The following is a 21,240-nucleotide window of genomic DNA, read 5'->3' as shown; positions in this document are numbered from 1 at the left end:
TTTATGGAAATATTAGTTTTGTTTTTGTCGGGAATAACTCTCATGTAGATGGCTGTATAATTTAAATATGTGCAAAACACTTTATATTTTCGGTATAAACAGTGTAGAATATAGTAAGGACTGAAGGAAGCTAATGATCTTTCTGCTCTTTTGCTATAGTGTATATATTCTGTAATCTTTCACTTGGTGATATTTTAGCTTGATAGTGTATGTGTTTTCTCTTTGTCATTTTTTTATCCATGTTCATGTTATGATTATGTTTGATGGAACACATTGCTAAAGTGGTGTACACATTCTTCCAGTGATCCAGTGACAGCAATTGCCCTAGCAGAATTTAGAGGTCGATTTGAGTTTTTGGTGAAAGAGATTCAGTTTCGCATTTATTGCCATAATATAAGGTTGGCTTTACTCGAGCATGATGCAAAGCTTTCTCGGTATGCTCTTTTCTATTACTAACTAGTGCTAAACATTTCTTTTGTAGAGAATGTAATTGGTGATTAGCAATTTTGCATCCTTCGATTTATAATAGCTATGATTTTAGTATTATTTAATTTTTCTGTTAACTTTTCTTACAGTTAAGCTTTTATCATTTTTTCCTTTCCAGTGTCATGAGGTTAGAGTGGAAAGGTTGGAAACATACATTTACAAGTGCTAAATATTCCCAATTAATATAATTTGCTTCATTTGAGTGGAAATTTTTCTAGATGCTGTTATGGGTATTTAGTGCATTAATATTTTTTTGTCACCGCTGAAAAGTAAAGAGACAACATGCAGAATAAAAGTTGCTCACATTATTTACACAATAAAATAAGTAATGACATCGAAGGAATATTTTTCTTCTGTTAAAATGAAACATTAAGATTATATATGCAGAAGTATGAAGATACAAAAACCTGTAAGGCTAAGTCATGATGTAGAGATTACACAGATGTTGGCTTGAAAGCAAGATAAGCATAAATGCCGATATATTGAATCATAAATACACTGAAACGACGCATAAGAAATTTCCCAAATAGAGGTAACATAGAGCCTAGAGGGGAGTGAGAAGAATCAAGAAACCCATCTAATTAAGATTCCAATTGATACAGTAAGGCTTTTGCAGATTCACGGTAGGTTGCAGATGATTGTCAACTTGCTTAGACCAACATGAATGAGCCTCATCTTGACAACCAGTTTACATGTTCCACATCTCCACAGATAATGATAACACCAACATTTTCTTACAGTGCCACAACTTACAAATCAACTAGGCAGAAGCTCCTATGCCAGGGTAGTTAATATTAATTTCCAGTGTGGCATGCAGTTCTCGCTCTTCACCTTTATTTGTTTTACTTCAAGTAAACAATATTCCACAGAGTCTTAGAACCAGGGAGGCAGGGGTGCGCTTTGGGGACAACAAACATTCTCCCAAAATTTGGAGAGGATGTGGGGATGGTGGCTAAAGCACAATTTTCTGTAATCTAAATTGGACCAAGACAAACAAAGAAGATATCAATTCTATCATATCGGATGTTAGCAATCTAACCCAGTACTGATGCCTAGATTAATAAATACAAAACGATCACTATACAAAGGCACATATAATTGTTGTGGAGCAGCGATATCAATCCAGGCAGCGATCTCATCATTAATCAAGGCAGTGATATCATTGTTAATAAAGGCAGCGAATCTCATTATGGATAAAGGCAGTGATTTCAGCATGTTAACAACCATGAGTTGGAAGAGACACCACTCTTGAAAAGGGCTGTGACCAAAGGAAGGGACATAACCCTCCATGGTAAATTGAAGGCTACTTAAGGAGATATTTCAATTTAAGAAAGACATCGAACAAGATCAAGGAATCAGACCAGTTCATCTCTAATATAAGAACCTGCATTTTCATTCAGCAATTTGGTGATATAGTAAATAATTGTGGTATGCAATGTGATAGTATATATAATACATTACCTTTATATATTTTGTATAGGCAATAATATGAAATGGTATTCCTTATTCATTAAGTTACTTATTCCCCAACAAGCAATTATGTGGAGGCGAGTAAGGAATACAAGGGGGAAGAGCAGATATGAAGTTCTCTTCTAAGTGGGCCAACCCATGATGGTTGGATGATGTCCTACCACATTCGGGCCAAGGAGGGTGTTGTACTCTACCCTTGGGCTTAGATAAGAGGACTATTTCAAGTACCCTATTGCGGTTTCCTTTCCAACCTCAACGATGGTTGATTGTTGGAATTGAATTAAGAGAAGTCACAATCATAATCGAGTGAATAAGGTGATATGAATTGGGGAGGGTAGAGATGAGCTCCCCCACTAGGTAGACCACTCCATGTTGGATCGATGACGTCCTGCCACATGTGGGCCAAGTGGTTGTTGTATCCACCTTTGGGCTTAGCTTGAAGGATGCTTTGGGCACCTTATTGTGCTCCCCTCATTCAACCCCTATTATGGTTGAACTGTAGATTTAAGTATGTGATTTTAATTGCTTATTTACTTTTACGTTCAATGAACATTATATGATTTAATTAGGGAATTCTATTGCAAATGATTATTAGTACAATTGATTATATGTGAACATTTGTATGCTATTAGAACCCTAATTGGTCTTATGAATTACATTTCAAATATTGGCTAAACATTATTGCAGGGATTACACCATAGTTTATGTTGAAAATGAAATTAACTAGCAAGTTTGTCTTGAATTTGTGATTTTACGGTAATCCAAAAAGGGGACATCACAAAAATTGACGAAACGAAGGATATTTTTATGTTTCTTGGGCTTTTTGAACACAATGGCGATGTCTATATGGCTCAGGGATGCTCCAATGATAGGACTAAGTGTTGTAGTCACCTTAATGCAAGAAGGAATGTGCATTCATGGCTTAGATACCATGTTGGAGAATGCCAAGATTTGGAAGCATGAGTTGGTAACCTCCCTCCCTCTAGTGAACAGATATGAACAATAATGTGTATCCTATGAAAACGAAGAGTGCTTAATAAACAATGATGAACGTTGCATATATTGGCAAGGTAGAGGTGGTAGGAATTTAGAAGTGAAGCTTTGGCTATCCCTCAAAAGATGCAACACTTAAGAGTTCACATGACAAGTGTGTGAGCATGTGACAAGTATGCATGCAATAGGTGTCTCAAATGATGACGACACATGCCTCAACCACATAAAATGAGACAAATACAATAAAAAACCTAAGTAAACTTAAGCTAAGTGTAAATAGGTCAATCCTATAAATGAGATATCCTAGCTAGATATGTAAAGACACTGTTTATGTTAATACCCTTAGCTTTACCGCATCCCACCATTTTGTCAAGGAACTCATAAATTAATTTTGATATTCAAGTTTTTAGTTAGTTCACAAATATTTTATGAAAAAGAATGTTCTAAATTTGGAGAAAATTTCTTACACACAAAAGTATATTCTAGAAATGTGTAGGTTTAAGAGCATTTTTTAACCTTTTTAGTGCTATAAAGTGTTACCTGACTTGAACAGCAGTCTTCTATTGAAAAATGAAATTAAGAAAAAAAAAAAAGCCAAAATAGCCCCTAGCGCTACCTACTTATAACTAAATAATTGACCTCATTCCCTAATCTCTTTTTTGCACTGGAAAATTTTAATGGTTTGCTTTTCTTTTTAGTGTTTTTTATGCTATACTTATATTTTTATTCATTTAATTTTTTACATACTATTTAATTTTTTTTTTTGATCTATGGTGGTATCCCCATACACATTTATTTGAATTATTGCATCCTTGGTTCAGTAAATTTCTCCCTTTGATTATTCGATTTTGCATTTAATTTCTGATGCAATCTCTTGAATATTTCGACTCCGCAAGTTTCTTTCAACTGATCACTCTTCGATTATTTGGTTGCACTCACCCTTCGCTGCTTCTTGTTCTCTCTAACGGTACATTCTATCATTGGCATTCTATCTCAATATTCCTTAGTCTTGCTTCATCTACCTCACATTTCATGATCTTGGACAAGTTATTGTTAAGTCACTTCTTTAATTTAGCTAAGTAAGCTTTTGATTGCTTCTTGTTGTTGGGCAATTTCTTACTGGGATTTTCTAAAATCTCTGGACATATGTTTCGCCAAAATTTTCACTTTTTGCTATCTTGGACGAAATTGATTGAGGTGTATCTTGCTTCCCAAGTTATAGTACTTTGGATGTGCTTGGCCATTTCGTGCTAACATTATCAGGCCTCATTCACATTGAAAATCTATTTAACCCTTTTTTATTACGAGAGCGCATTAAATTTTTTTATGACTTAGTCTCTTGTTTTTTGTACTTTGTGTGTGCTTGTATCAGTTGGTATCAGAACCTTGTTTCCCCTTCATTGTTTGTTCAATAAGATTTTAAATTCTGGCATCACAAATTTTCGTCTCCTAGGTTGAGTTCTCAACAAACTGCCCTTAGTTTGGTTACAGGGCAAACAAGAACTTGTAAGTCTCAAATTTAGGAGGTTTCAGCATTCTTATATTGTGTGTGCATGACTAAAATCCTTACTCTGTCAGTTCAAAGTTGTTTGTTGCTGGTTGCTGTGTAGGCTCCGTTCCTTCCAAAGCCAGGCCGATTCAGCGGGCCTAGTGCATGGGCTAGATTACTATATTAAGTAGCCTTACGATCCTAATGTAAATTCTGAAATGTTGTAAATATCTCATAAAAAATAAATTATCAATTGAAATTGTGACGTAGTTTGAATAATCATTTATCTCAGTATAAGATTTCTCCAAAAATGTAAGAACTAGATACACACGTTAAGCACGCATTCATCATGCAATCTTTTATATTTGGACATTATGTAAAATTTCTCATTGTTTATTTATTTTTTGACAGGAACTCTTTTAGTTATTCGGAGAGGGATCAAGTTATAACTGTCCATGTGTTTGGAGGAATCAAAGCATTTATTAAAGTTGCTAATAGTTGGCCGGTATCCACGAGTCCTCTAAAACTAATTTCGTTGAAGCCTCTGGATGAGTCTGCTGGTGACATTTCATTCTCTATGCTTTGCAAGGCTATGGTAAGTAGATTTTTCATTCTAGCAATAAATATTTTACACGAATTTGGAGCTTGGAGATCAATAGCTACTGTTAATATATTTTTTAGGTTTTTATGGATTGGAATTGGAGGGAGGGTTTGTTTTAAATCTACATGTTTCTGCATTTATGCAGGTGAGTTGTTTAGAATGAGTAATGCACACCTTTATCGAGTGTTTAAACTTTCAGGATACTTAAATGGGAGAAACATAAGTAATTTAAGTGGGGATACATATGTACATAAAATATTATAAAAATAGTGTAAACTTATTATAAATTACAAATCAAATCCAACTCCAATCATGTTTAATGGTGTAATGTAGTTTTAGTTTTTACAAGTGAAATGAAGATATAGAAGGTTAGTGTCTTGTAGAAAGAGGTCTATTAGGTGAGTACAAACATCTATGAGTCTCTTAAAAATTTCTATTATATTTAATTTTTTTAAAGATTATCAAAAATATGAAAACTAAATATACATATATATTGTCTATAAGAATATAAGTATGTAATTTTATATTTTTAATAATTTTCTGTTATACTTAAAATCTCTAGACTATCATACATAAAACTTCTGAATACGGCCTCTATTCCCCACATCCCAATCCTGACCTTTATCTCTCTATACACATATACAATGTATATATAATAAATAGATATAAACATATACACATACACATAAATTTGCATATCATAAAAGTCATAAAAGTTAGCTGGAGAATAGTTTTTGTTCCTGGAATCTAGCACTTTTTCAATTTTATGGAACAAATAAATTTGAGATCTCTTGGAGCAAAACTTTGTAAACATAACTTTTATTTAATCAATTTATATTATCTTTTATGATTACAAAATGATAATAGTGGGTCATGAGTTGTAGGTACCATTTTCCAAGGTTGAATCTGCTTCGCTTTCTCCAATATAAAAAACCATAGAAGGCACGATCCTGATATGAATTGTAATGCTTCTCCCTTAGTAATAGAAACTTAAAGGTTTTATGAGATAACTCATGCTTGGTGAGCCAACAAATCATTCAACCTTGCATCTAATTACTATTTATTCTATACCTATATTTATAGGTATTTGACATTTTCAAAATATTAAAATGAATTGTTCTTTTGTTTGTTAGTATTTGAGAAAACCTAAAAAAATCATTAGTAATTATGGTAGAAAGAAATCTTAGATATGAATAATTAATTGACCCTAAATAATATAAGCATTTAGTAAACCCAATGCATACATTCCATGTATAATTATATATATTAATGTTGGAACAAATAATCACACTAATAGATGTAATTTCTCAAAGAAATTAATAATAGTTAAAAGCTAATGCTAAAATCAAGATTGGAAACCAATATCATGTTTGTAACGAAAGCTTGAAATAGATCCAATTCAATTGGATCATTGCCTAGCATCATGATAGGCCATGAGAGGCATGCTGAACGATCCCAACTAGGATGCTTATCTATTCACATGTCCCAACAACTAACACACCATTTTAGTATGCCATCTTTACACCATTTCCGTAGGTAGTAGGCAAGTAGGATAAGTCAGTTCTAAACATGGTATACAAATTGATCTAGATGTTTGGTATGAAACTAAGTGGCCTAAAATCCTCTAGTAGCAGCACACAGAAATACATCGTCTCATAAACCTATCTCTATCCATATATAGAATATGATAGCTCCCATTTTTGTGAGGGAAGTTAGACATCAACTTGTAAAAGGTGTAAAGAAACCTTTAGATTGTCAAAAGGTATTCTAGATTAGAAAATGGTGTTATAACTGTCATAGAAAATATTAGTTAGAGAAAGTGAAATTGGAGTTGAGAGGTTTTAGGAGACTGGTCCAAATGACTTAAATGCTTTCTGAATGGACAAAAACGTTGACAAGTCTTAAAGGAAGAAGAGAAAGAGGGGCATCAAAGGGGTATATGCATAAACCTAGCTAATCAATATAGATGTCAATTGACTAGTACCAAAATACAACGAGATGTTTAGTGAGGTAAGCCTCCCTTAAAAAAGAGAGTCAAATATGAATATAATAACTTGTGTTTGAATTTTCTAGAGACTTGAGTATGGGAAAATAGAAAATGATAAACAAATTTGTATTATATAAACGTTTAGTGAAAAATGTTATGAGAAGATAGAAAATGATCATCAAATTTTTATTATGTAAAGGCTTAGTGAAAAATATTTCATTCATTTGAGAGGCCACATATCTTATTAATATTAATATAGTTACGAACACATAATTCCTATAATAAAGATGGATGTGTTTTTTATTTAATTTGATGAAAAGCTTGTCATTCGTGCAATAAATTTTCACATTTCTGTGTTTAGTGTTAGACCATTGTCTTAAAATTTTAGTCTAACTATTTCTGGAAAATTCAAATTTAATTACTGTAAAGCGGAAAAAATCGAACCCTAGTCGTTCTCCCCTTCCCAACTCCGAGGAGAGAGAAGGGAGAGTCACTAGGGTTGATGGTTTTCACTTAGGAGAGACTTTACATTCAAAAGAGGGGTCGAAACCCACAAGATCCAATCCCACGCAATGCAAGATTGGATTCTATATGAGTTTCAAGGGTTAAGACATCAAGGATACCCTCTTTTGTAAAGAAATGTAGATAGAAAGATTAAGCTAGGAATGCATGTAAAGTGGGAAATATTCGCTTATAAATAGAGATAGGGTTATGATATGAAGCTGCGGACCTGGAATTAGCAGTAAAATGTCGAGACGGTGCTGTTCTGCAAATTTGAGCGAAAGTTGACGGGACGATGGCGCCCGACGTGCACACGGTCCTTCGAAAAATCCGCGAAACGAAGGTGGATCTGTTCGTCTCTGCACAAGGATTCCAGATCTTCAATTACAGCCGCGTACTTGCAACCTACACAGAAAAGAGAGGACGATTGGGGGGTTAGGGATGAGGGGTTTGCCTTTAGGTCAAACCCCGGTTTTGGAATTAACCAAGAAATGAGAATGCTGTAAATGTAAATGTTTGTAATGTAAACAAGTACTGATACCTTGTTGTGAGAATGTTTGTATTCTTACATGCGAAGGTGTAAATGTTGTTGTATGTAATGTGTTGTAAGTGATCTCCTCTTCAATGGTTGAATCCTTGTCTTGAATGCAACACTTAGCCTTGAATGGAGACTTAGAATGATCAATTGCTTGAAGGAATGCTTGAATGCTTGAATGTTTGAATGCTTGAATATCGTTTCCGCCTTTTTCCCTCTTACCAAAATGAGAGAGGAAAAGTAGTTTATATACTTGTCAATTAGGGTTAAAAGACTGATTTTCCCGACCTTAGGCCGACCAGGAAATGTTATTTTCCAATTTGCAAACATAAAGACCCGAAGCCCCATAAGAGACCGGGCCCAAAATAGGGCCAGGGACCAGGGCGCTGGGCGCCATGGTCCTGGGGGACCAGGGCGTTGGGCGCCATGGTCCCACCTCCAGGGACAGCGGGGTGCAAGGAGGATCAGGCCAGGGTGCTGAGAAATGCAGTTTTTGGTGTCATGAACAAGTTTCGGGGTCTCCATTCAGGTTCCGTGTTGCATCGCCATCGTGAAGACCCAAATGCAGTCGAAATTGCAAGTGTCGCAATTTTAGGACGCTACATTTAGCCCCCACCTTAGCGGGAGTATAAGCGTATGCCAATACTTCCGGTAAAGTACAAGGAAACAACATTGAAAAACTTTCACCACGTTAAGGAGGCAAGATACACCAAGCCCCCAATGGACTAAGGATCTTACGACTTCGATTGACAAAGTAAAAGGGAAGATCACGAGGGAGAACCATGACTGTCAGTAGTAAGGTTCCCTCACTATGAGTCATGCAAGAAAGATATCAAAAATTTTCAAGGCAAAGCTAAATTTGTCAAGAAATTTTCAAGTATCTTGAAAAAGATATGAACGAGATGTATGCCCCCCTACGTTAAAGCGATCGCACACGCCTCACCGGGGGTGATTGCTTTAAGGTAGTGATAGATATAAGAAATGAAAAAAAGGGAAAGGAGCACGTTATCACAAGGATTTAGCCCCCAAGTGTGAGATAAACCCAAGGATAATAGACACAAAACACAAAGCACGAGGTGACTTCGCTTTCCTCGGGGTCAGTATGCTGTATGATAATTCATGTATATCATATGTATGTATGCATAATTGTTCTTCATTCCCCAATCAAGGAAGGTCACCTAGAAGAAGGGAACACATGTGTCTTTTGAGTCAACATGAGAGAGACCAAGAGATCTCAATGCTTTGCATCGTCCTCAAGTAGACAACACTAAGGACAACAAATAGAAGAATGAGAATAACACATAGAAGAAGTAACACAAGAGATCAAGAGAGGAGGAGAGAGTCTGCTATGCTAATGAAACTAGTCTAGCACGTCATCTACCCCCCAATCTTGCTGATCAATATTTCGGGAAGGCAGGAAACATGCTAGAGGAGGAACATTCAACACAGCAGATGGAGCTATCACAAGATCCAAACAAGGGCTACGTTCATGTTCCGAGCCACGTTGTTCTTGTCTAGGAGCTAGGATAAGTGCTTTAGAAAACTCGTTAGATAAATGGTTATCAACATCAACATATTCATATTCACTATCAGAATGAACAGGAGTAACATTTGCATCATGAATAACATTTTCATCTATATCATCATCAAGATTTATAAAAATAGGATCTTTAACTCGCACAGGATCAAGACCATCATGCATCTTATGTTTAGGGGATTTCGGCTCAATCGTTGGCTGAGGAGAAAATGGAATAATACTAGCTGAAGGTGTTTTTGGGGATTGCGAAGTTTGAGAAGCAGCTGCCTGAGCTCTAAGACGACGCTTTCATCAGCGTTCACGTGCAGAACGATTTCGTCTAGTCTTAGTAGGAAGTTGCGAAGATTGAAGAGGAGGAATGTTCTCATCCTTATTACTTGGGTGTTTAGGTTGTGGTCTCTTAGGTTGAACAATAGGAGAAGAGGAAGCTCTCTTCTCTCCATAAGAGGAAGGAGGAGGAACTGCTCCATATAAGGGAGGAATATTTGGTTTGGGAAGGAGACCAAGTCCATCATGACGAGGACGTATAGGTCTACTTTTAGGAAGTTTATTAGATATAGGCATAGTCACATCCATAGGGATGGGTTGGGAATCTTCTTGAGGAAAGACATTAGTTTTATCTTTCAAAGGAAGAACTTCCTTCTCAAGAATGATAGGAATGTCAAGTTTGGGTGTTCTAGGTTCACTTAGAGATAGGATCATATCTTTTTTCCACTTTTGATAAGATTTGAAAAGATGATCACTTCGCGGAGGAAGAGATTGAAATTGTTTAGGCCAAAAGTAATCAATAGGAACGCTAGAAGTTCTTTCAGCTGGTTTAAAGAGACTATGATTGACAGTAACAACTTCACCATTATGGGGAAATTTCAAACACTTGTGAATAGGAGAAGCAATAGCTTTCATGGAAGATAGCCAAGGATAGCCTAGCTTCACACGAAATTGTTCGGATGATGGAATAATAGCAAAGTCCACATCAAGGGATTTGTTATGGACCTCAATAGGTAATGTAATAGAACCAATTGCAGGAGAAGAAAATGCATCAAATAGTTTCACAACCACATTTGTTTCGTCATAGATTACTTGATTCAATTGCAAAGTAAAAAGAAACTCTTCAGTAATGACATTCACCATGCAAGAAGGATCGATAAGAACTCCACGACAAGGTGTATTCTTGACTTTTGCAACTATATATAAAGGACCATCAGGTGCCCTAATAGTTTCACTGGAATCAAATGTGATGGAAGATTCTTTAGGGATTTTCTGCTGCTCCACAAAGTTAATCACATTCGGAGTCATAGACACAAGATCATCAGGTGAGACAGAGGAATCAGTAGTATCAATCGCATGAGAGGTATGAGAAGGCAATGGATTAGTAAAAATCTTAAGATTTTGGTTAGGAGGAGCTACAGATGTGTTGCCTTTATCATTCACACCAGAAACAGAGATAGTATTATTATCAATCAAATCTTGAATTTTACCCTTCAAAGCAAAACATTTTTCAGTATCATGCCCAGGATGACGATGAAATTGACAAAAAGATTTGTTATCAAAATAGGGTGAATTAATCTTTGCAAGATCTATTTGCCTTATAGGAGGAAGGGTAAGCATATTTTGTTCCAATAACTTATTCATAATACTATGCAATGATTCATTCAAAGGGGTAAACTTTCTTTCTTTCCTGAAAAACTTAGAAATAGGAGGCACACCTGATGCTGCATTCACATTGTTGTTGATGATGTTTTGATTGAATTTAATGGACTCTCTGTTCGGTTTAAACTTCCCAAATGGTTGTTGACTACTATCACCCTTATCACTCGGAGTCATAGGATTTGCTTGTTCCATTTGACTCACAGTAAGTTGATAATTGTGAAGAGTTGCACACAACTGTTGGAAAGAAGTAAACTCAGAAAAGAGGAGTTTTTCTCTAATATCTTTTTGTAAATTAGAAATAAAGATTCTTTGAATATCATTGTCAGGCACTGGAAAAGAAATTTGAGCATACAAATGCTTATATCTACCAATGAAATCAGTCACTTTTTCTTTAACACCTTGTTTACAATGCATTAAATCAATCAAAGTAACTTTAGGACTTATATTGTTTTGAAATTGTTGAATAAAAGCATTTGCAAGTTGTTCGAAAGAAGTAATAGAATAAGAAGGCAACGAGCAATACCATTGTAGGGCTTTATCTCTTAATGTTCTAGTAAACAGTTTTGCAAGCAATTTTTGGTCAGAAGCAAAATCGGTACATATTGTTTGAAAGGTCTTAACATGTGTTAAAGGATTACCCTTACAATTATAAAGCTCCAAATGCGGAATTTCAACATGTTTAGGGGGGATAGCTTGATCAATGTCAAGAGAAAGTGGGCTCGCAACATCAAATGTGGGCACACTAAACTTAGATTGATTCATAGAGGCAATTTGTTGCTGTAAAGAAGAGACAGTTTGTGCAAGATTGTTAATGGTCGCTTCAGTCGAAGAGTTCATATTAGATGTGTTAGATTGTGATGGAGGTGTTATGTTATTGAAAGAAGGTAGAGAGTAAGGTGGTGGGACACTATGATAGTTAGTCATAGGAGATGATTGGACAGGAGGAACACTACAAGGAGGAATGGAATGATTAAACGAATTGCCCCATTGCGTCATGTTCATTTGTGGAGATATAATAGGAACACTCACTGAAGGAATGAATGAAGAAGTTGGATTGAATGAAGGAAGAGGGTTGATTGAAGAAGAGGGATTGCCCCCATGACTGGTGATCATAGGTGGAATGTCTTGTATTGAAGTAGTCATTATGTTTGATGTAAAAGTAGGTATACTAGCAATAGGAGTCGTCAAAGGAATAGAATGATTAACTTGAGTAGGAGGTTGTGTATAACCCAAAGTTTCGGCACAACTCTTCATCGGCATCACATTCGAATCCACAATGTGTGCAATACCACGCAAAATATCAATTCCATTCTTATCACTTTGAACCATACGTTTTAGACCCTCAATTAATGAAAGAGCTTCACTATCAGGGTATTCTTGAGACATCCATTGTCGAAAATCATGAAATTGGTTATCCAATTTTGAAAGTTGTTCTACAGAAACCTCATGGAGAGTTTCTTCATCATTAAGAGGATTAGAGGAATTACCCATGTCCTCGTTAAAAAGGCCATTCAAATTAGGTTCCATCTCCTCAGTAACTACACCTTGGAAAGACTTAATTCTAAGGCTTCGTCTAACGGGAATAGTGTAAGTAGGGCTTATTGTTGTAAAACTCATGCACTAAAGAGAGAGAGAAGATTTTGAATTTTATAGGTAGCAAATTTCAATAAAATCAGCCTATCTCCTAGATTTAAGCTGTTAAATGCAATCAGGACAATCTCCCGAAATTTCGGAAAAAATGTCCGGGACTGTGGCGCTCAGAGTGCACACAGTCCTCGCAACTTTTTTCGAAATTTTCAGGGATGAAAGTTATGATGATTTTAAAGCCAATCTGATAAAATTGAGTGATTTTACGATCTGTAGATAGGTCAAATTAAAGTTGCAATCTCAAAATTGAACGCTACCAAGATTGTTGAAAAATGTAAAATTTGAATTTTGAAAAAGAGAGGGAAACTGAAATTTTGAATTTTATGATTTTAGAGGGAATACTGAAAGCAATGCAAGTTTTGAAATTTAAAAGTTGACTCGATTTCATGCAAAATTCGAATTTGAAAGTGGAAATCAAAGTTGTTGTAATTAAACACCTAATTTCAAAAGTCACAAATTGCAAGAATTTGAATAAAACACTAAAATTTCGAATGAATGCTAACACACTTTTCAGATTTAGGACTACAAGAAACACAATTTTGATATGAATTTCAATTTCAACAATTTTTGAATGATTAGAAGCCTTAATCCAAGCAATCACTAGACCAACTTTGACTTTAATTTTGAAAGTGTTAAAATTGATAAAATCAGCGAAAATTCTGGATTTTAGCAGAAAAATACAGTAAGATCTAGCTCCCGAAATTTCGGAAAAAATGTCGGGGACGATGGGGCTCGGGGTGCACACGGTCCTCGCAACTTTTTTCCAAATTTTCAGGGATGAAAGATATTATGATTTTGTTGCGGAATCCAAAGTTACAGCCGATTTGGAGGTGTTTTGATTAGTGAAATTATCAGTCAAAGGTTGAATCAAGAAGGTTTTAAAAATTAGGGTTTTGACACTTAACCATGTAATTTTCAGAATTAAAGCACAAATATGAATTGATAATTTGCAATAGAAGGGTAGATCTGGAACAAGTATTAACAATTAAACATTTCACAAGTTTAATTACTAAAAAGAAAATTTTAGGGTTTTTATGCAATTAGCCTCTAAAATTTGCAAAAGATCAAACATGGAAATGTAATTAGGGAAGCAAAATTTTCAGATCTAACCATGAATAATCAGAATGAGGATGTTCACGTCGGGTTCACCAAAATGTAAAGCGGAAAAAATCGAACCCTAGTCGTTCTCCCCTTCCCAACTCCGAGGAGAGAGAAGGGAGAGTCACTAGGGTTGATGGGTTTCACTTAGGAGAGACTTTACATTCAAAAGAGGGGTTGAAACCCACAAGATCCAATCCCACGCAATGCAAGATTGGATTCTATATGAGTTTCAAGGGTTAAGACATCAAGGATACCCTCTTTTGTAAAGAAATGTAGATAGAAAGATTAAGCTAGGAATGCATGTAAAGTGGGAAATATTCACTTATAAACAGAGATAGGGTTATGATATGAAGCTGCGGACCTGGAATTAGCATTAAAATGTCGAGACGGTGCTGTTCTGCAAATTTGAGCGAAAGTTGACGAGACGATGGCGCCCGGCGTGCACACGGTCCTTCGAAAAATCCGCGAAACGAAGGTGGATCTGTTCGTCTCTGCACAAGGATTCCAGATCTTCAATTACAGCCGCGTACCTGCAACCTACACACAGAAAAGAGAGGACGATTGGGGGGTTAGGGATGAGGGGTTTGCCTTTAGGTCAAACCCCGGTTTTGGAATTAACCAAGAAATGAGAATGCTGTAAATGTAAATGTTTGTAATGTAAACAAGTACTGATACCTTGTTGTAAGAATGTTTGTATTCTTACATGCGAAGGTGTAAATGTTGTTGTATGTAATGTGTTGTAAGTGATCTCCTCTTCAATGGTTGAATCCTTGTCTTGAATGCAACACTTAGCCTTGAATGGAGACTTAGAATGATCAATTGCTTGAAGGAATGCTTGAATGTTTGAATGCTTGAATACCGTTTCCGCCTTTTCCCCTCTTACCAAAATGAGAGAGGAAAAGTAGTTTATATACTTGTCAATTAGGGTTAAAAGACTGATTTTCCCGACCTTAGGCCGACCAGGAAATGTTATTTTCCAATTTGCAAACATAAAGACCCGAAGCCCCATAAGAGACCGGGCCCAAAATAGGGCCAGGGACTAGGGCGCTGGGCGCCATGGTCCCACGTCCAGGGACAGCGCGGTGCAAGGAGGATCAGGCCAGGGTGCTGAGAAATGCAGTTTTTGGTGTCATGAACAAGTTTCGGGGTCTCCATTCAGGTTCCGTGTTGCATCGCCATCGTGAAGACCCAAATGCAGTGGAAATTGCAAGTGTCGCAATTTTAGGACGCTACAATTACAATCAATGTTAAGTAAACATGGCTGTAGGTAAGAGGACTTAATACACATACTTTGTCTAATCTATTGAGTGCAAAGTTAGAATGAATTGCTTTGAGATCTAGCTATAATTGCTATGAGCATAAAAATATGTTTAGATATATGCTCAATTAGAATTTTCCATTTTGTTTCAGATATTTGTGATGAATTTCCTAAATGTAAATGAAAAGAGAATATGATAGAATGTAGAATCAATTTTTAGGTTTTCTTCTTTTAATTAATTCTGGGTGAGTATAGTGATTTAAATTCTTGAAAACATAGATGTATACTTAATTAGTATGTCAAATAATTAGTCTAAAAATTATGTAACAAAAATAATAATTTCTAAGGTTTAAAATTATTTTACAATTTCTTATTTATTATCAATTTTTTGGTTAAATTCTCATCTTATTAGTTTTTATGTTTTTCTTTCCATACTTAAATCTTTTGCAAAGAATTATTGCTAACATAGTTTTGGTTTGTTTTAGGAAATATCAAACTCTCTTGATATGTCAAGAAGACAAAGTCTTTTACTTTTTATTGATGCGATAGAAGACATTCTTTTGCAACAAATGCAAAAACCTTCGAGTTTTGGAAAATAATATAAATCTTAACTAGAACTCTCCTTGTATTAACTATTTCACGTGCGATTATATTAATAAATGTTGTACCATAATCTTAAATGAGGTTTACTTTCCTTTGTAAACCTTGTTTAATTATCCTAGGATATTGAAATTGTAGGCATGCTGATTGTTGTGTTGTAAGTATTAATTGTATTGTGAGTGCCATTTACTAATGTTGATTGATAAATATTAAATTCATTTCATTTTGTTAACAAAATAACACAAATGTGCACATCTATTGTTTGAGCCGAGGAGGATGCATTTGCATTTGGCATTTAATATGTGCATAACAATGCTTAATATTTTATTGTTAGAACTAAGAAAACCAGTTCACATCATGGAAACATGTCTTTTCTTGGGATTACCTATATATAATCAAGAATATTTCTTATGGTTAATTTTACAAAGACTATTTAAAAAATATATATATATTATTGATAGTAAAATAAAACGTTCAATACAATAGAGATCAAGCTATAAAGCTCAACAAAACTTAGAAAAAAAATTCTTATAAGCAAATCACACAACGTCTTAGGTAATGAAACTTACATCTTTAAAATTACTTCAATACTAATTAGTTTGTTGACTCTCTTATACACCTTATATTGTATTTACATCATTTTTCTCTCATTTTCTCTCTCATCCTGATGATGGATCATGGAGTGTGATCCGAAACATTGATGCTAACAAAAAATACACAGTTGAATCCAGAAACTTCAAGCATAATGCCTAAAGCTACACACTTGTCCAACAAATCTATTGTCGTTAATGTGAAACTTGGTTTTTTTCTTTTGCATCGTCTTCTTTCTAGTGCATTCGAGGAGGCTCCTAGTCATTATATTTCCTATGAAATTCTTGGGAAGCCTTTGAGAAGGTGGAGTGCTCAACTTTGTTGAATGGCTAAGAAAATCAATATCTACTCTCAATATTGTTCCTATTGGCCATTCCAACTTTCAACAACCTTAAAAACTTGTGTTTGGAAATCTCCATAATCCTTGTTACTTGCATTGCCACATTGTAAAAGACGAGTCTGTTATAAGGCTCAACAAGTGACCTCTAATCTTGAAACTTTTCCTCATTCCTTGGAATCCAAATTAACCACAAGATTTTAGTAGACAAAATAAACAATAACATATTACACTCTTTGCTCAAATCATCTAACGTACTAAATAAGTTTTTAGAAGATTTAACATTGTCATTGCATCCTTTAAGATTAAAATAAAATAAGTTCCTTATTTCCTTAGCATAGATGCAATGAAAGAAGATATGTCTTATAGTTTCTAGCTGTCTACACATTGTACAAATTTTAGTATCATGGTGATTAAGTTTGTAAAGCAATTTTTGAAGTAAGAATAACCATTTGAAACATACTTTCTTAGGCTCTAAACTACTAGACCAAAGTTGTTTAAACATAATTTTCAATTGTTTCTCACTTAAACACAAGTTCCATGTTATGTTGAGGTAATTTAATGTAATGTTCTTGTTACAATTTAATATCAAATCGGAATGCTAAACTTCTTTGGAACTTAGGTTTGCAAATAACACAAATGGTGAGATCGGGTATACCAAAATCCTCTCCAAAATACAACTGAACAAATCTGAAGCTCAATGCAACCAATGTAAAATGTATATTATTGCCTTTTCATGGTTTTAACACCAAATTTGCTACTAAATACATAAAATTACATCAAATAGAACACAATTCGAAGTGCAAACATAGAGATAAACCATTGCAACTTCTAGATAAACTCCCCAAATTCTTAATAAATGTTCTTCGCAGCAAAAAACATGAGAAAATGCTCAAATAACAGTAATATTGATGTCCTCAAGGTTGCAAAGGGTTTAATCACACTCAAATACAAATCACACAAATCCTCTCAATCCACGAGCTACCTCCCAATACAAAATGCTTAGGGACACCACCTAACTCACAATCCAAGATATGGAACTTATAATGTTTGATATTATCATGAAATAATAGTAGCAAATGACTCCATTTTTGTTATTAAAAATGCAATAAAGTTTTGGAAATACAAACTCATACAACTCTTGCAAACCCTCATCCAAAACCCCTATAAATTGCTGAAATAAACTATGAAGTTGATACCAAATCAGCACAATGGCAAACTCTATATGAGGTTGCACCTGGAAGAGCCTCAATCTCTCATCTTTAGCCTTCCTGGAAACCTTCAAACTCTCGTTATTCATACTCCACAGGTTTGACAACCTATGAAGAACAACAGAACAATGAGCAAATATCAAGTCAATAATGGGAGAAATGGTACCAAAACCATCTAAATAACATCCATACTTGAACATTCACATAGAATCATTTTAGAACCTTGCTCCCAAGAATGTCTCCTGCCTAGGCGTTTTCAAACTCCTCACCTTCTTGCAACAACTCTCTTGCGTTGGACTCTGCTGTTGCGAATGGCGTAGCTGTTATTAGCATTGCTGCTGTTGTGAGTAGTGGTGGGGTTGCTTCTTTGCGCCCTTGATTGTTGCCTTCCCTTGCCTTTTTGCTGCTGGGTTTGTGCGCGATGCTCCCTTGGTGGTGGGTCTTCATGCTGGTTCCCCCACGACTAGTGTCTCCGATTTGGTTTTAGTTTTGGATGCCCTTGCTGCTGCTGATGTTGCTTAGGTTAATAGGGACTCTCCTCGGATTGGTGGTGCTCTTGACGACCCTCCTGCGGGTGCTAATACTCTGCCTAGACCTTCTTTTGCTAGGAATTGTAGCTTTGCTCGTGTGGCCAAATCTGTTGCCCATCCTTCCAAGGGGGTTCGTCCTCTTCCTTGTGCCAAGACCTTCTCTATTATGGTTTGTGGGCGGGAGGTTGTGGAGAATATTGATTTTTATCAATGCAATGCTTTGGTCTGCATATTTGTTGGGTTTTGGCCTTCTCTTTCGGACCTTCATTGCTGGGTGAGTGATTCTCGGAAGCCTTTAGTTGCTCATGGCATTGAACTTTTCCCTTGTGCGAAAGGTTTTTTCGTTGCTTCTTTTACCTCTACTCTTGATCGTGATTCGATTCTGGGAAAGTTGTGGACTTGGGGGGATCATGCTCTCTCTATTAAGCCATGGTCTTCTTCCTTCAACCCCCTTACTAAATCTCTCTCTATTCGTTCGGTTTGGGTTTGCCTCTCCAATCTTCCTCTCCATTTTTGGGAGCCTTCTTGTTTCGAGGCCATCGGTAACTCCATTGGCAACTTCTTGAAGGTTGATGATGCCACATTCTCCATCGGTCATTCTACCTTTGCTCACCTATTGATTGATGTTGACATATCTTTGGCCCTCCCAAGGGATGTGGTTCTTATGGTTGGGGATAGGCCATGGACTCAACCGTTGGATTATGAACCTCCCCTTTCACTGCGGAAGGTGCTTCTCAACAGGTCACTTGGCTTCAAATTGTTCTCTCTTGCCGTAGAGGCGCTGTTACTTGGTGGAAGGATGCTGCTGAAGATAACTTGACTAGGTTAATACTTCTGACTCTGTCTCGGTTGAATCCTCTCGAGATGAGGTGCCCCTTATTGTTGATGTTACTGCTACTATGGACTCTTCCGCCACCTTGGCTCCTACATCTGTTGCTTCTACTCCACAAGTTCGCTCTTCTCCTGACGATTCTGCTATTGATGTTGTTCTTCAGTAATAGTCTATTGTTGTTCTGCAACAGTAGTCTGGCAATGACTCTGCGGGGTCTTCCCCGCCTGATTTTTCTTTGAATGTTCCTAATAATAGTGTTTTCTGGACGGTTGTTTGTTGCAGGCAGAAGGGGAAATCTACCGCCCTTTCCTTGCCCCTCCTTCGTCAACCGGTGTTGAGAGGGGAGGGGTGAATCAACACTTTATCATTTTTTCACAATTAAAACTATTAACCCAAATCTGTACTAACTTAATATTCATTAATATACATAATAACTGCAGGAGAATATGCATGCATGAAAAGATATACAGTGACACCAAGATTTATCTCGTGGAAACCTAAATGGGAGAAAATCACGGTGTGAGTAGGAACTCACAAAATTTGTATGCTTCTGGAGTACGCCCGGTGAGGAGCCATGCCTGGTAGGAGATTACAAAGACACTGTTAGGTGCCACCCGGTTAAGGGATTTCATTTAAGGCTTGTTAGTGCCTTTACCTTGTTAAAGGTAGCCTGGTTAAAGAAGTTAGGAACATCAATTAAGATGTCACCCGGTTAAGGGATTTTACAAAGGGACATGTTAAAGTCCACCCGGTTAAGGGATTTGAGTTGCAATGGTTAGAAAGCAACAAAAAGATGATTTGCTGAAGTAGTTACTGATAGCTTGATCAAATCACAATGTAAATCATACTCTATCCACACCGGTTGTGTCTGCTCTGCACAACACCGGTTTTCTGCTTATACCTTCGACTCTACACTCTGTCGGTCCTCTTACCCTCGACTCTGCACTCTGTCAGTCCTCTTATCCTAGGCTCTGCACTCTGCCGGTCCACCTCATACACTCTGTGCTCTGCTAAATCTTTTAGCACTTCCTCACACTCTACTCTACACTTTTTGGATCGCGTTGCACATGATCTGTACTTTGCAAATTTTATGAACAAGAATATTTTGAATGAACTCAAAATACTTTATACATTCTTTGTCGTCACCTTCAGGTTTTTCTTTAATCAATGCAATCACATATTTTCAGTAGATTTAGAATTCAAATATTCCTGCTTTTGCTCTGGATGCCATGCAAAATTTTTGCCAACTACTCAATCAATCCTGTCATCACATGCCCCAAAAATAGTGAATGGACCAGAAAGTCCGCAAGTAATCATGGCTTAATTGCGCGATGACTGAAGTTGACTTCACTAACCTTTAGTTTGGTGTATACATAAGCTCACCAACTCACCTTTTGCCACCACAACTGAATAATCGATCACCGCTCTAAGATTTATGATCACCTCTCTTCCTTCTGCCTTACCAGTGTACCGGTATACCACTACACTCTTCATTATCGGTTTAACCTTTGATTGCCGGTTTGCTGTGCTTACATCAAGTCTCTTTTCCTGTTTGCCAATGAGGTTCCGGTTTGCATACAACCTTAAGCCTTCTTGCCTAAGTCACCTTTTGTGACTTCATCATCATCAGAATGACCAACCTGAAGATCTGACCTCAACACTGATCTTCTTGAGTGACGGACCGGTTAGCTTAGTCTATCTTCGCTTGAGCTGTTTGAAACTTTGGTCATCTGTCTCTTATGTTGTTTCCATGTGTTTACAAGTCAAAACTTTTACTAGTGAGATACACCACTCCACCGGTCAGTGTTAGACATCAATGACAAATCTTAGCTCATATATCGGTTCTCTAGATTAACCGGTTTTGTCATATACCGGTTCTTTGGA

General features: G+C 36.3%; 1 protein-coding gene across 3 annotated transcripts in view; it reads left to right on the top strand.

Moving 5' to 3' along the window:
* The window catches only part of LOC131039839 (uncharacterized), a 179,027-nt gene extending 162,935 nt beyond the window's left edge, over window positions 1–16,092 (top strand). For all 3 annotated transcript variants that reach the window (XM_057972784.2, XM_057972721.2, XM_057972855.2), the window contains exons 12-14: window positions 303–434; window positions 4,850–5,033; window positions 15,741–16,092. In XM_057972784.2, coding sequence (XP_057828767.2) covers window positions 303–434; window positions 4,850–5,033; window positions 15,741–15,854 — 430 coding nt within the window. In that variant the 3' untranslated portion in view covers window positions 15,855–16,092. The remainder of the gene's footprint in view (window positions 1–302; window positions 435–4,849; window positions 5,034–15,740) is intronic.
* The last annotated feature ends 5,148 nt before the right edge of the window (window positions 16,093–21,240 follow it).

This window comes from Cryptomeria japonica, chromosome 9 (genome assembly GCF_030272615.1).
Source record: "Cryptomeria japonica chromosome 9, Sugi_1.0, whole genome shotgun sequence".
In the NCBI taxonomy this organism is placed as follows: Eukaryota; Viridiplantae; Streptophyta; class Pinopsida; order Cupressales; family Cupressaceae; genus Cryptomeria; species Cryptomeria japonica.
The sequence above is the reverse complement of the archived record's forward strand: the minus strand, read 5'-3'. Positions and strand labels throughout refer to the sequence as shown.